Source organism: Ascaphus truei, chromosome 4 (genome assembly GCF_040206685.1).
Source record: "Ascaphus truei isolate aAscTru1 chromosome 4, aAscTru1.hap1, whole genome shotgun sequence".
Lineage (NCBI taxonomy): Eukaryota > Metazoa > Chordata > Amphibia > Anura > Ascaphidae > Ascaphus > Ascaphus truei.
The window spans coordinates 415,967,578-415,981,417 of NC_134486.1; the positions used below are offsets into that span (position 1 = coordinate 415,967,578).

At 47.5% G+C, this 13,840-nt stretch overlaps 1 protein-coding gene across 2 annotated transcripts in view; it reads left to right on the forward strand.

The window, feature by feature from the left end:
* AARS2 (alanyl-tRNA synthetase 2, mitochondrial) overlaps positions 1–13,840 on the forward strand; it is a 55,440-nt gene that overhangs the window by 23,399 nt on the left and 18,201 nt on the right. For both annotated transcript variants that reach the window (XM_075598799.1, XM_075598800.1), the window contains 6 exons: positions 676–803; positions 1,392–1,539; positions 2,971–3,140; positions 8,877–8,990; positions 9,887–10,027; positions 11,148–11,285. In XM_075598799.1, coding sequence (XP_075454914.1) covers positions 676–803; positions 1,392–1,539; positions 2,971–3,140; positions 8,877–8,990; positions 9,887–10,027; positions 11,148–11,285 — 839 coding nt within the window. The remainder of the gene's footprint in view (positions 1–675; positions 804–1,391; positions 1,540–2,970; positions 3,141–8,876; positions 8,991–9,886; positions 10,028–11,147; positions 11,286–13,840) is intronic.

Sequence of the window (13,840 nt, forward strand, 5' to 3'; positions counted from 1 at the left end):
AACCCCACTGGGAGTAATATAGCACCAACCTCTCTATGTATATATTGGATTAACAAGTTGAAGTACTGTCTCACTCAAGTGAGACTCCATTCAGTCTTGGTACATACAGGATGTTGTATCTCCACTGGTATCGCAGTGCTAAATACATAGCAAAGTGGGAATTTACACTTCGGGATCCATGCAGGAATGCCCCCATTCATAAGGATTGTCTCTCTCTCGTTCCTCTTATGTTTTGGCTGATAACATCTCTGTATCATTAGGACATTCTGTGGGTGAGTTATCAGCGGGTAATGTAGTTTGTCCCTTGGCAGGGTGGTGTATTTTACAGACATGGGTCATCTGTGGCACCCCAAGTCTGTGCCATCCAATGCAGGGTGCACCTTGACGCGAGCACAGAAGGAATTGTTCTACACCTCCATAGTGATTAACTTTCTAAGTGTAATTTCAGCGCCCTTCCATCGCACGTTGATAATTCTTTTATATATTCACCACTTACACAGAAATACTGGAGAGAAAGCAGTGTGCCACGGATCTCCCAGCACTATATGGGTTAAAAACTTGATTTGCATAAACCATTTAAATTTGTTCCTGACCCTGAGCCCGGGGTAAGTCCCAGGATTTGATCCTGCGGAAGTAAAGGGTTATCTCTGTGCTCACCTCTGGCCGTCTCTGCAGTTGACGTGGCCTGGTCTCTGCACAGAAATCTGGGCTTCCCGCTAGATCTGATCGGGCTGATGTTGGAGGAGAGGGGAGTGTCTCTGGATAAGGCTGCTCTGGACCAACTGGCCGTACAGGAGGCCGAGGTAACTAAAACACGGGAGCGCCCAACACGCACAATGCTGCCTAAACTGCGGTGTATAACAGGCTCAGTGTGGGCTGCAGCTTTGTAAGCTTTGTCCCACATGCACTGACCTGACTAACACTTTCACACAGCATGGGTACGGCAGCAACTGTGGCTGTCTCCCCACACACACTGTACAAAGTATACCTCCATTTATACCTAGCAAACATTCACACGCAGTGGGATGCCTCTTAACTCATCTAATGCCAGAAGTCTGTTTGCCGGTGTTAATAAGTGCAGTCCAGTCCTGTCTTCACCAAACCAACGGTGCTTCTCCTCGTTGTATATAACATGGCTGGTAACCACTAGCGTAGCCTTTTACGTTGCAATCTGAGAATTGCAAGAGGAGATCTGCGGACTGGGACTTTGGTTTGCGCCTTTGTGGTTTATTTATCAAAGTCTCCCAGCATGAAAACTGGGGCAGAATCGGTGCAAAAGAAACTGCACCACATCTGCCAAAGAGAATCCCGTGACCCCAGTTTTGCAGCTGGAAGACTGTGATGTACAGAGCCCCGGTATCTCACTGCAGCTGTGTGTGCTCTGTGCTCAGATGAAGGGGAGAGACCAGCAGTCAGAGGATGGCCACACAGGTCTGCAGCTGGATGTCCACTCGCTGGCCGAGCTGCAGCACAGAGGGATCCCGTCCACTGACGACACCCCGAAATACGCCTACACCCTTGGAGCAGATGGGAGATACGGTAAGGAGTACCCCAAGAATTTACAGTGAGGCAGCTTCCCCCCACAGCCCAGGACAAGGAGACACCTGGTATCTTTTTTATTGCGGCTCGGAGCCAGGAAATCTGGCGTTAGCGCCAGTCTGCACTGGCTGCATATTTTCAGCCCTAGTTTGCACCGGAGAGCAGACATCTCTCAAGATTGTGTGTTACATTGTGTCCTCTGGCATTAAGGGCTCTGTACAAATACATTCAGAGCTCACCTCTCGTTATCCAAGGAATTACAAACCAATCAATTATATTACATGTTCATTTCCTACTCCTATATCCAAACCATGGATGTCTCTCTCTCTCTCGCTCTCTTTCTCTCTTTCTTTCTCTCTTTCTTTCTCTCTTTCTTTTTCTCTCTCTTTTTCTCTCTCTCTCCTGAACATGTTGATAATACTGAGTCAGTTCTGTTCAAAGTCTTCAAGTAAATTGTTATGTAGATAAATGACTGAATTCAGAATATTTAATTGTAGGATAGGGGTTATCACTCTTCCGGTATAAGGGCACAATACACACTATATTCATGAGATTCCTGCTCTATCTCTAGCACACACGTCACTTTTAGGCCTTCTGTTGTCTGGCGTGTAGTGAAAGGAGCAGGTAGCATGTCACCGTGTCCCGGGCTCTGCTAACTAATGGGGTGAGTGCAGAGAAGCGAGAACACTGCGCTACTCCACTCCGTTATTTACTATATGATGATTATAATTCACTGGAGCAGCCCAGCACTGTAACTGGTTTGTTGGCAGTGGTGTGCACTGGGGTAGCCGTATGCTGCAGCTGTGAGCCCATGCGTGCTGGGGACAGATATACCCACTATATATCCCACACTAAATTCTGTGACGGTCCCTGCAAGGCTGGAGTGGAGCTGCTCTCGTGACACACAGCCACCGGGTGTTCCTGGATTTTGCCAGTACTCCGTTGCTCACTAGTGAAGAGTATGTCCCTGCCAGGGTCCTGATAGACGGATGCAATGTTGGTGGCAGAGGGTAGGGCACAACTGTCTGCATTGCAAATAAATGGCCGTCCTCTGGAGAGGCTGTCTGTGCAACCGAAACATTGGAAATGAGGCTAAAAAAAGGCCGTTGTGCCCTTATGTGCAGTGCTTTGCTGCCTGAAGTATATTGGAAGTTCTGTAACCTGAATCTGTACCAAGGCCAGTATGAAAAGGGGTAACACGTCATTTTTATCTACAATATCTCTTCAGTTAATCTTAGAATCATCCTCCTCATCATTTATGTATTATACACCAGCGTATCTTGCAGTGCAGCTCCAGGTCTGAAATCCACTCAATAGAACTTTTTGAGGTTGGGGTGGGGGTGGGAATTGAACCTGAGACTGATTGTATAACGTTACCCACGTGTAATGCTCCAGATAAGCTTTCAATCCATGACTGATTTGAACTTGCAGTATTTAGTCCCTGCCGGGCCACCATCCTGGTGCTGTACAAAGACCTGTCTCTGCAGTCCGAGATCGGCAAAGGTCAGCGCTGTGGTCTCATCCTTGACCGGACCTGTTACTACGCAGAGCAAGGCGGGCAGAGCCACGACCAGGGATACTTTGTGCGAGAGGGACACCCGGTAAGGTTTGTCTAGTGTTCCGCATCATGTGAAAGATGCAGGATAGCCCTGTATGCTGGGATTCTACATTCAGCGACAGCCATTCCATTAGTGCTGACTTCGCCATCAATGTAATATAAGGCAAAGTAAGAGTGTTAGGATATTCCAGAAGAGAACAACGTTACACTGTGTACAACCTTCTCTGCTTTGTAGTCCCAATTCAACCTGACCAGTTACAAATGCACGTCTCAAAGCAAACCCTTGTCTCCCATTCTCTGTGTGGTGGGAGGGACAGTATTGGGTGAAGCAGTAATTAGTACGTTCCTTAGCACAGTCTTTGGATGGAGGTCTTCCCTATCTCAATCTCTGTGTGGTGGGAGGGATGTCACGGGAGACCAGGTTTATCAACACCTTTTATACAGGGATCATTTGATTGAGCAAAACAAGGAGGTAAAATAAATTGTAATTTATTTCAGGAAAAGATATACACACAATGTAACACAATTTGCACAGTTAACACACTCTATTCTTCTCACTTTTAAAGCTTTACACTCTTCTGCCCCTCCTTACATCTCAGCCCTAATTTCTCGTTATACACCATTCAGACTCTTGCGTTCTTCTCAAGGATGTCTTCTTTCTACCCCCTTTGTATCTAAAGCCCTCTCCCGCCTTAAACCTTTTTCACTGACTGCCCCACACCTCTGGAATGCCCTTCCCCTCAAAACCCGACTAGCACCCTCCCTATCCACCTTTAAGACCCACCTTAAGACACACTTGCTTAAAGAAGCATATGAATAGCACTGTGGATATTCTGAACACATGATACATAAAGCTTGGCCCCCTGCAGACGCACTTACCAGAACTCCCTCCTCCTGTCTCTGTACGTTCTCCCTACCTACCAATTAGACTGTAAGCTCCTCGGGGCAGGGACTCCTCTTCCTTAATGTTACTTTTATGTCTAAAGCACTTATTCCCATGTTCTGTTATTTATATTATCTGTTATTTATTTGATTACCACATGTATTACTACTGTGAAGCGCTATGTACATTAATGGCGCTATATAAATAAAGACATACAATACAATACTGGGAATGGGGCTAACAAATAAAATCTTCCTTTAAACGAAATTGTCACAAACGACCTCTGTAGGAGCCCATTCCAATGACCGGGAGGTACTCACGAAAGTCCTGGAACGCAAATCGGCATGCAATGCCAGCCGCGACCGCTACATTCTCAAACAGCGGGACTTAGAAACTTTTCTGACTCAAAATCTTTGAAGCCGGCTCACGTCTTTTCTTCACAGAGCATCTTTGAATTTGCCGCTGATGGTTTGGCACTTGGAATCTCCTCTCCTGATTGGCTGCAAGGCTTCTTATGGGTTTCAGTGTCACATTTAGAAACCACTACAACCAATCAGCGCATGTGAATTCTCCTGCCAGCCAATCACCAATTTGTCGGTATTCTAAAGCCGGTTGGACACCTTTTCTCATTCTGCTAAGGGGCATGCACCAACCTAGCACCTCTGCCTCTTAGCATATTGAGCCCCCTACTGTCCAGGCTCCACAGAGCCTGGGGTTGGGCAAATGGTGGCCAGATAGCCCTGTGTTAGCGCAGGATAGAGGTACTCAAGTATAACTGCAGTACTCCTCCTGTTCTAACACCTTGGCATCCCTGAGGGGGAAGGGAGGAAGTGAGGGGGGGATGGGCAGAAGAGGGGGGAGGGAGGGGGTGTGCCCCTTCGTCCACCACAGTCAATCAACTCAGCATAGAGTAAGATCCTTCTACATAGGGTTTCCTTTTCTTCAGTTTGGTACATTCTGGGGGATTCAACCTGGGTTCTCCGTTTATTTAACTTCATTTCAACTCAAATTCAAGTTCCCCACCATGGGTCCCATGTTCTATGGAATTCCTCAGTTGAGTGTTTCTGGAAGGCTGTCATTTTTTCCATCATTATTACCTCATTTATTCTTTTCTCAACTGTTTGCCTAGAGGGGTGGGGGGGTAGTTTCTTCCAAGATGCAGCGATAGCGCATCTGGCTGCTGTTAAGATAAAGGAGATTAGACGACGCAAAGGGCGGCTTATCTCCTCTACCGGTTTTGCAAGTAGATAGATCAGTGGGTCAGGAGGAACAGCCGATCCTGTTGTGTCTTTAATAATGGCTTGTATGGTGAGCCAGTATTTTTGAATGGTGGAGCAGGTCCACCACATGTGCACCATATCACCCTTCTGTCCACAACCCCTCCAACACAGATCAGATGTCTCTGGGTAGGTTTGTTTCCATCTACTTGGTGTAAGGGACCAGTAAAATAAGATTTTATAAATGTTTTCTTCAGTGGTGGTGCATATGAAGGTTTTTGCCGCAAACTCACAGATATCCTCCCAGTCATCTCTATATTCAGACCGGCCGCCCATTTTAGCATATGGTTGTTCTCGGGCGTATCGACCGAGGGTTTCTATTCCCAGGTTTATTTTTGTGATTAGTCCTTTCTGATAGGTTCCTCTTTTACAGAAGGATTCGAAGTTTGAGAGTGGGGGGAGAACTCGAGTTTCTTGGAGATTTTATGTTAAAAGAGCCAGATTTGGAGATACTTAAACATATGGAGATCTGGGGCATCATATTTACTTCTAAGCTCCTGGAAGCTAAGAAGCTTCCCTTTATATAATAAGTCACCTATTGTCCTGGTATTTTTATACTTGAATTGGTCATATTGTTTGAGGTCGCAGCCTGGGGGGAAGTTAGGGTTATCGAAAAGTGGGGTGAGCTGGCAGGGTGGGGAGGTAAGTTTGAATTTGTCTTTTATTTTGGTCCATACGTCCCAGGTGCATCTCATCGAACCTAGGTCAAATGCTTTGATATTTATATCATGTTTATCAGGGGCTCAGAGGGACAATGGCAGAGAAGCCGCTCTTGAATACTGGGACTCTATGGACAGCCAGCAGTACAGGTTCGGGTCGGCGTTCCAGACTATTATCTGCCGCAGTTGAGCGGCTTGGTAGTACTTCAGTATTTGTGGAACTCTCGCTCTCGAGACCAGCATAACTGACCATGCCGTGCTCGGCCTTTTACCTTGCCAGATAAATTGGAATATTCTGTTTTGTAGGGATTTTAGTTGGTTTCCCGGGTATATGGACCGGGAGGATCTGGAAAAAGTATAATATCCTGAAATTATTGTCCCGATCCATGATATCCAGAATCTATCCCATTCCATTAAGTCTTTTTTTATCTTGTCAAGTAGGGGTGGGTAGTTACATTGATAGAGGGAGGAATAGCGCCTAGTCACATTTACTCCCAGATATTGAATGTGAGAGGAACTCCATCTAGAATTAAACTTCAGTTGGACAATAGGTATGGAGATAAATTAGCAAGAAACTTTTTATTATAGACATTAGTAAACCCATCAGGTCCTGGGGCTTTGGTTGCTTTTAATGATTTCACTGCGTCGGTTAGTTCAGTCAGTGATTTTGCCATTTAGAGCGTCGGAGTCGGACTTGGTTAGTTGGGTAGGTTACAGTTTTCTAAAAATTTCGATCATAATACTGTTGATTAGTCCATTTCAGGGCTTTCTCAACGTCTTCTAGTTGGATCTGTCTTAGTGCTACTCTAGCTACCCAAAGAGACTTATAAATTATTTTTGATGGGTTATTTTTGTGCAATTGCTCCAAATTTGTGATTTTATCAGTTAGTTCTTTATATGGTTTCAATGAATTTTTCTTCCTTTGGAAAGCAATAGAGATTAAGCCACCTCTAATCTTTGCCTTGTGGGCCCCCCAGAGTGTCGCTGGGGATGCGACGATCCCTTGTTTATATTAAAATACTCAGTCAGTGATAGTTTAATTTGTTTTTCTATGTCAGGATAATTTAAAAGGGAGTCGTTTAGCCTCCAGAGGAAAGAGTGCGGTATAACAAAGGGGAGGGTGACGGTCAGGTCACTTGGCGAATCGTCCGACCAGGTAATTGTGCCAATATCCGCGTGGGAAGAGGCATGGAAAATATTTTTGGTGGCGAATAGTCTATTGGTGATTAAGTCTGATGCAGGGTAGAATAGAAAGTATAGTCACGTTGATTCTGGTGACTATACCATGTCACATTGATTCTGGTGTTGTGCCCTCCAAATGTCTGTTAGGGAAAATTATTTTATTAGATCTCTACATTTCTAAGCCTTTTTTTGAATATTAATTGTGTGGGATTGTCCTGGAGTAGTGGATCTGTCTACTTCGGGTTTGGCGACCATATTCATATCTCCTCCTACCAAGAGGGAAGATAAATATTGAGGTTCAATAGATTCTAGGACCCTTAAGAATTCCGATTTGTTTCTCATTTGGTAAATAAAGATTGATTAGGGTTATTGCTGACCCGGATATTGCACCGTGTATTATCAAGAATCTGGCCTCGAGGTCAGTGATTACGTTTTTGGCGCAGAAAAGCACACCTTGTCTAATCAGAATCGCCACTCCTTGTCTCTTGCTGTTAAACGAAGAGTAGAATCCCAATGGAAAAGTATGTCTGAATGTGTTGGGGGGGGTCATGGACATTGAAGTGAGTCTCCTCAAGGAAAATAATATCTCCTTTAGCCCTCTTGAGCTCCTGAAGGGCCGGTCTCCTCTTCCTATTGGCTTGAAGCCCCTTAACATTCAGTGATATAATCTTTATAGAGGTAGTACTAGCCATAGTTCAAAACAATACCATATAGATCTAGGTCTCCCACTTTCCCACTGTGGGGGACCTTATACGGCCCTGATCTTTTGGGTAGGGAAGAGAATGGGATCAACCCTGTTCTTCTGAGCTAACTCTAGCAGACGGAGGGGGTGGGGGTGGCATGGGAGGGGGCCACTGGGGATAGAACAACAGAAGAAGAGAACAGAGAGGGCAAAAAAGGAGCCCTAAGTTACGGGAACCAGTTAACCCAGTAACTGGAGTGGTGGGCATAAAGACCTTTGGAGACATCCCCAGTCCCGGGGGTCTGTGGTCAGCAAAGGAAAGGGTACGAGGGACCCTCCATCATTCTTACTAATCATTCCCCTCCCCAGAGATGTTTTTATTTCAATTAGATTTGAGCCGGGTATAAATATGTGCACAGCATTTCAATAAGAACTGTTCCTGGGAACCATGTATGTTTCTAGGAAAAGGAGGGGGTGGGGGAGGGATATAATATATGGTCCCTTTGAAGGGTTTCTATTTTATATAGGGAACAATGCTCTCACATAGTTCTTGGGGGGTTGTTATACAACTTCTGTGGGACCCCTAGGTCGCCTTGACATAAGACCAATTAGCTCCAACAGCTATTAGTAGAGAGAAAACAGATAAACGGATCAAATCGTGATCATAACCTATAACTTATTATCCCCCATGGAGGGACTCTTTTCCGTCTAGCCCCCGGCTCCCATCGCTCTAAAGGGTGTGTGTTTTAAGGTGGGTCTTAAAGGCGACTAGAGAGGGTGCTAGTCTGATATTGAGGGGAAGGGCATTCCAGAGGTGCGGGCAGTCAGTGAGAAAGGTTTAAGGCGGGAGAGGGCTTTAGGGTAGAGAGAAGACATCCTTGAGCAGAACGCAAGAATCGGGATGGTGCATAACGAGAAATTAGGGCTGAGATGTAGGGAGGAACAGAAGAGTGTAAAGCTTTAAAAGTGAGGAGGAGAATGGAGTGTGAGATGCGGGATTTGATAGGAAGCCAGGAGAGGGATTTCAGCAGGGGTGATGCTGAGTGTGTTTCTCTCCATTGGGGAATGTATAACATAGCATGGCTTCCCCCCGCAGGACGTGCTGTTCCCAGTGGAATCTGTGCAAGTTTCCGCCGGGTATGTGGTACATGAAGTTACTGCTGCTGAAAGTCTGCAGGTCGGGGATCAGCTCCTGCTATTCCTGGACGAGGTACGTGCTGTGTGCGAGTAGAAGACGGTTCAGAACAGGGACAAAGGACAATGGTCCAGGCTGTGAATGCACATGCGTAGGGACTACGTTCTCTTATCTTCTGCAGAAATCAGAAGTGGCCTGCGAGGGAATTAACTGTATGCACGTTCCCTTGTATACATTTATAGCCAGCCAGACTTAATTCTCCCGCTGCCGGGGGACCCGCGGCATCCTGACCTCCGCATTTCATCTCCCCATGGGGGTCCCATTCAGAAGAACGGACCCTCGCTGGCAGCCCCTTTTTACTGTCCCCGAAACCGTAAATCACGCTACTTCTGTACATACTGCACCGACACACTTTATTCGAGCAAATACCCAGTTTGTACCTGGCAGATACCTGGAATGCGCCACTCCTAACCTCTGACAAGCCCCGTTGCGTTTGCCTTCCCAGCCTGGGTTCATGCCTGGCTGACGGGCGGCTGATCTGTTAAATGATAATGATTAGGATTTAATAGGCTGCAATGCTTCGCGTGTCTACCAGATGGCATAAATTCATGAATTGTAATGCAGTATATATATATATATATACTGTGCAGTATTGCAGCCAGCGGGAATAAAATGCTTCAATCCCTGCCTGGAAAATAACCCAATGCACTCGGGCAGAAAACAGTCACAAACCTCAATACACCCGGGTATACCCGAATTCGTGGGACTAGCCAAGCTCGAATAAAGTGTGTCGCCAGTGTATGTGTGTTTGTACACATACATGTGCCCGCGTACATTGAGTTGCGTATAAATGTGTGTTTAACGCCGCTCCCCATATAAATGTTACTGTATTTGGTCTCGGCGCGGAGGTATCGGTTGATTTCCATATTAATAAATGACAGCCCCCCCCCCCCCTCTTTCTCTTCTCATAGGCACAGCGTTTGGCTTGCATGCTGAAGCACACCGCTACCCACCTGCTGAACTTTGCCCTGCGTCAGGTCCTGGGGGAGAACACGATGCAGCGAGGGTCGCATGTCACCGCGGAGCGCCTGCGGTTTGATGTCAGCATCCCGGTAAGGATAGGAAGCGAGCGGGACGGAGGGATCGCTGGTAATCCATTTAAAAAAACATTGGCGAATGTCCCCTCGCTGATCTGGGAGCTGCTTCCTAATAAATAGTAACGTATCCTTGGAGCTGTTCCTTGTACATCAGCGGCACGCTGTGCGCTATTCCTCTTAGACACGCGGCCCCTACAATCTATCCTAAACGCTGCTGCCAGAATCACTCTACTCTTTCCTAGATCTGTCTCAGCGTGTCCCCTGCTGAAATCCCTCTCCTGGCTTCCAATCAAATCCCGCATCTCACACTCCATTCTTCTCCTCACTTTTAAAGCTTTACACTCTTCTGCCCCTCCTTACATCTCAGCCCTAATTTCTCGTTATGCACCATCCAGACTCTTGCGTTCTTCTCAAGGATGTCTTCTTTCTACCCCCTTTGTATCTAAAGCCCTCTCCCGCCTTAAACCTTTTTCACTGACTGCCCCGCACCTCTGGAATGTCCTTCCCCTCAGTACCCGACTAGCACCCTCTCTATCCACCTTTAAGACCCACCTTAAGACACACTTGCTTAAAGAAGCATATGAATAGCACTGTGGCTATTCTGAACACATGATACATAAAGCTTGGCCCCCTGCAGACGCACTTACCAGAACTCCCTCCTACTGTCTCTGTACGTTCTCCCTACCTACCAATTAGACTGTAAGCTCCTCGGGGCAGGGACTATTCTTCCTTAATGTTACTTTTATGTCTGAAGCACTTATTCCCATGACCTGATTTATATTATTTGTTATTTATATGATTACCACGTGTATTACTGCTGTGAAGCGCTATGTACATTTATGGATTTATGGCGCTATATAAATAAAGACATACAATACAATACATGACACACTTGAAGAGACATTTTAATGAACATATGAATGTGCGTTCCCCCGTGCGTCCGATTGCGATTAGGAGTGTGTTATTCGGAGGCGGCAGTTCCTCTGCGCGCTCTCCTTCCTTGTCACACAATCAGCGCGCGCTTCACCTGGTTTATTTAATAATGTTGCTCCCTTTTGCATGAATAACCGCTTTCCTGTAGTAGATATTATTAATAATATTATTGCCCTAACACGCAGTCTTTGTTTCCTCGGAGGCCCCCGTTAGCAGCCAGCAGCTGCAGGAGGTGGAGAAAGTGTTGCAGGAAATGATCAGACGCGACGAGATGATCCACACGGCACAAGTCGCTCTCAGAGATGCCCAATGTGTCCCAGGACTCCGATCAGTGGATGAGGTAGGGATATTCCCTTGCAGGACTCCCCACCCCACCCCACCCCACCTTCTCTCTGTCTCTTTCTCTGTCTCTGTGTCTCTCTGTCTCTGTGTCTCTCTGTCTCTCTCTCTCTCTGTCTCTCTCTGTCTCTCTCTGTCTCTCTCTCTCTGTGTCTCTGTCTCTCTGTGTCTCTCTCTCTCTGTGTCTCTCTCTCTCTGTGTCTCTCTCTGTGTCTCTCTCTGTGTCTCTCTCTGTGTCTCTCTCTGTGTCTCTCTCTCTCTCTCTCTCTCTCTCTCTCTCTCTCTCCCTCTCTCCCTCTCTCCCTCTCTCCCTCTCTCCCTCTCTCCCTCTCTCCCTCTCTCCCTCCCTCATGTGGTTCTCCTTTTGCTTCCCATGTTATTTCCTCTCTTTTCTTCTCTCTCCTCCTCTGCTTTCACAGCCTCTTTGCTAGGGAAGTGTATGGAGCTCCTAAATCAGGAGTGGCCAACAGGTCAGGTTTTCAGGATATTGTGCACAGGTGGCTCAGTCAAAGACTGAGCCACTGATTGAGACACCTGTGCTGAAGCAGGGACTGATTGAGACACCTGTGCTGAAGCAGGGACTAATTGAGGCACCTGTGCTGAAGCCGGGATATCCTGAAAACCTGACCTGTTGGTGACCCTTGAGGACTTCCCGGACATGCCTCCTATATACAGTACTAGTTTCCCAGACATGCCTCCTATATACAGTACTAGTTTCCCGGGCATGCCTCCTATATACAGTACTAGTTTCCTGGACATGCCTCCTATATACAGTACTAGTTTCCCGGGCATGCCTCCTATATACAGTACTAGTTTCCCGGGCATGCCTCCTATATACAGTACTAGTTTCCCGGGCATGCCTCCTATATACAGTACTAGTTTCCCGGGCATGCCTCCTATATACAGTACTAGTTTCCCAGACGTGCCTCCTATATACAGTACTAGTTTCCCGGACATGCCTCCTATATACAGTACTAGTTTCCCAGACATGCCTCCTATATACTGTACTAGTTTCCCAGACATGCCTCCTATATACAGTACTAGTTTCCCAGACATGCCTCCTATATACAGTACTAGTTTCCCAGACATGCCTCCTATATACAGTACTAGTTTCCCGGACATGCCTCCTATATACAGTACTAGTTTCCCGGGCATGCCTCCTATATACAGTACTAGTTTCCCTGACATGCCTCCTATATACAGTACTAGTTTCCCAGACTTGCCTCCTATATACAGTACTAGTTTCCTGGGCATGCCTCCTATATACAGTACTAGTTTCCCGGGCATGCCTCCTATATACAGTACTAGTTTCCCGGGCAAGCCTCCTATATACAGTACTAGTTTCCCGGGCATGCCTCCTATATACAGTACTAGTTTGCTGCCTCCTATATACAGTACTAGTTTCCCAGACATGCCTCCTATATACAGTATTAGTTTGCTGCCTCCTATATACAGTACTAGTTTGCTGCCTCCTATATACAGTATTAGTTTGCTGCCTCCTATATACAGTACTAGTTTGCTGCCTCCTATATACAGTACTAGTTTGCTGCCTCCTATATACAGTACTAGTTTGCTGCTTCCTATATACAGTACTAGTTTTCTGCCTCCAATATACAGTACTAGTTTTCCTACTCTTCCTATTTACTTATCTTTCGCTTGAGGTGTTTCTTTCTCTTTTTTCCTCTCTCATTTTCCCCCTCCTGCCCTCTCTCCCTGCCCCCTGTCCTCTCTCCCTGCCCCCTGTCCTCTCTCCCTGTCTCCTGTCCTCTCTCCCTGCCCCCTGTCCTCTCTCCCTGCCCCCTGTCCTCTCTCCCTGCCTCCTGTCCTCTCTCCCTGCCCCCTGTCCTCTCTCTCTGCCCCGTCCTCTCTCCCTGCCTCCTGTCCTCTCTCCCTGCCTCCTGTCCTCTCTCCCTGCCTCCTGTCCTCTCTCCCTGACTCCTGTTCTCTCTCCCTGCCACCTGTTCTCTCTCCCTGCCTCCTTCCCTCTCTCCCTGCCTCCTGTCCCTCTCTCCCTGCCTCCTGTCCCTCTCTCCCTGCCTCCTGTCCTCTCTCCCTGTCCTCTCTCCCTGCCTCCTGTCCTCTCTCCCTGCCTCCTGTCCTCTCTCCCTGCCTCCTGTCCTCTCTCCATGCCTCCTGTCCTCTCTCCCTGCCTCCTGTCCTCTCTCGCTGCCACCTGTCCTCTCTCCATGCCCCCTGTCCTCTCTCCCTGCCCCCTGTCCTCTCTCCCTGCCTCCTGTCCTCTCTCCCTGCCTCTTGTCCTCTCTCCCTGCCTCCTGCCCTCTCTCCCTGCCCCCTGTCCTCTCTCCCTGCCTCCTGTCCTCTCTCCCTGCCCCCTGTCCTCTCTCCCTGCCTCCTGTCCTCTCTCCCTGCCTCCTGTCCTCTCTCCCTGCCTCCTGTCCTCTCTCCCTGCCCCCTGTCCTCTCTCCCTGCCCCCTGTCCTCTCTCCCTGCCTCCTGTCCTCTCTCCCTGCCTCCTGTCCTCTCTCCCTGCCTCCTGTCCTCTCTCCCTGCCTCCTGTCCTCTCTCCCTGCCTCCTGTCCTCTCTCCCTGCCCCCTG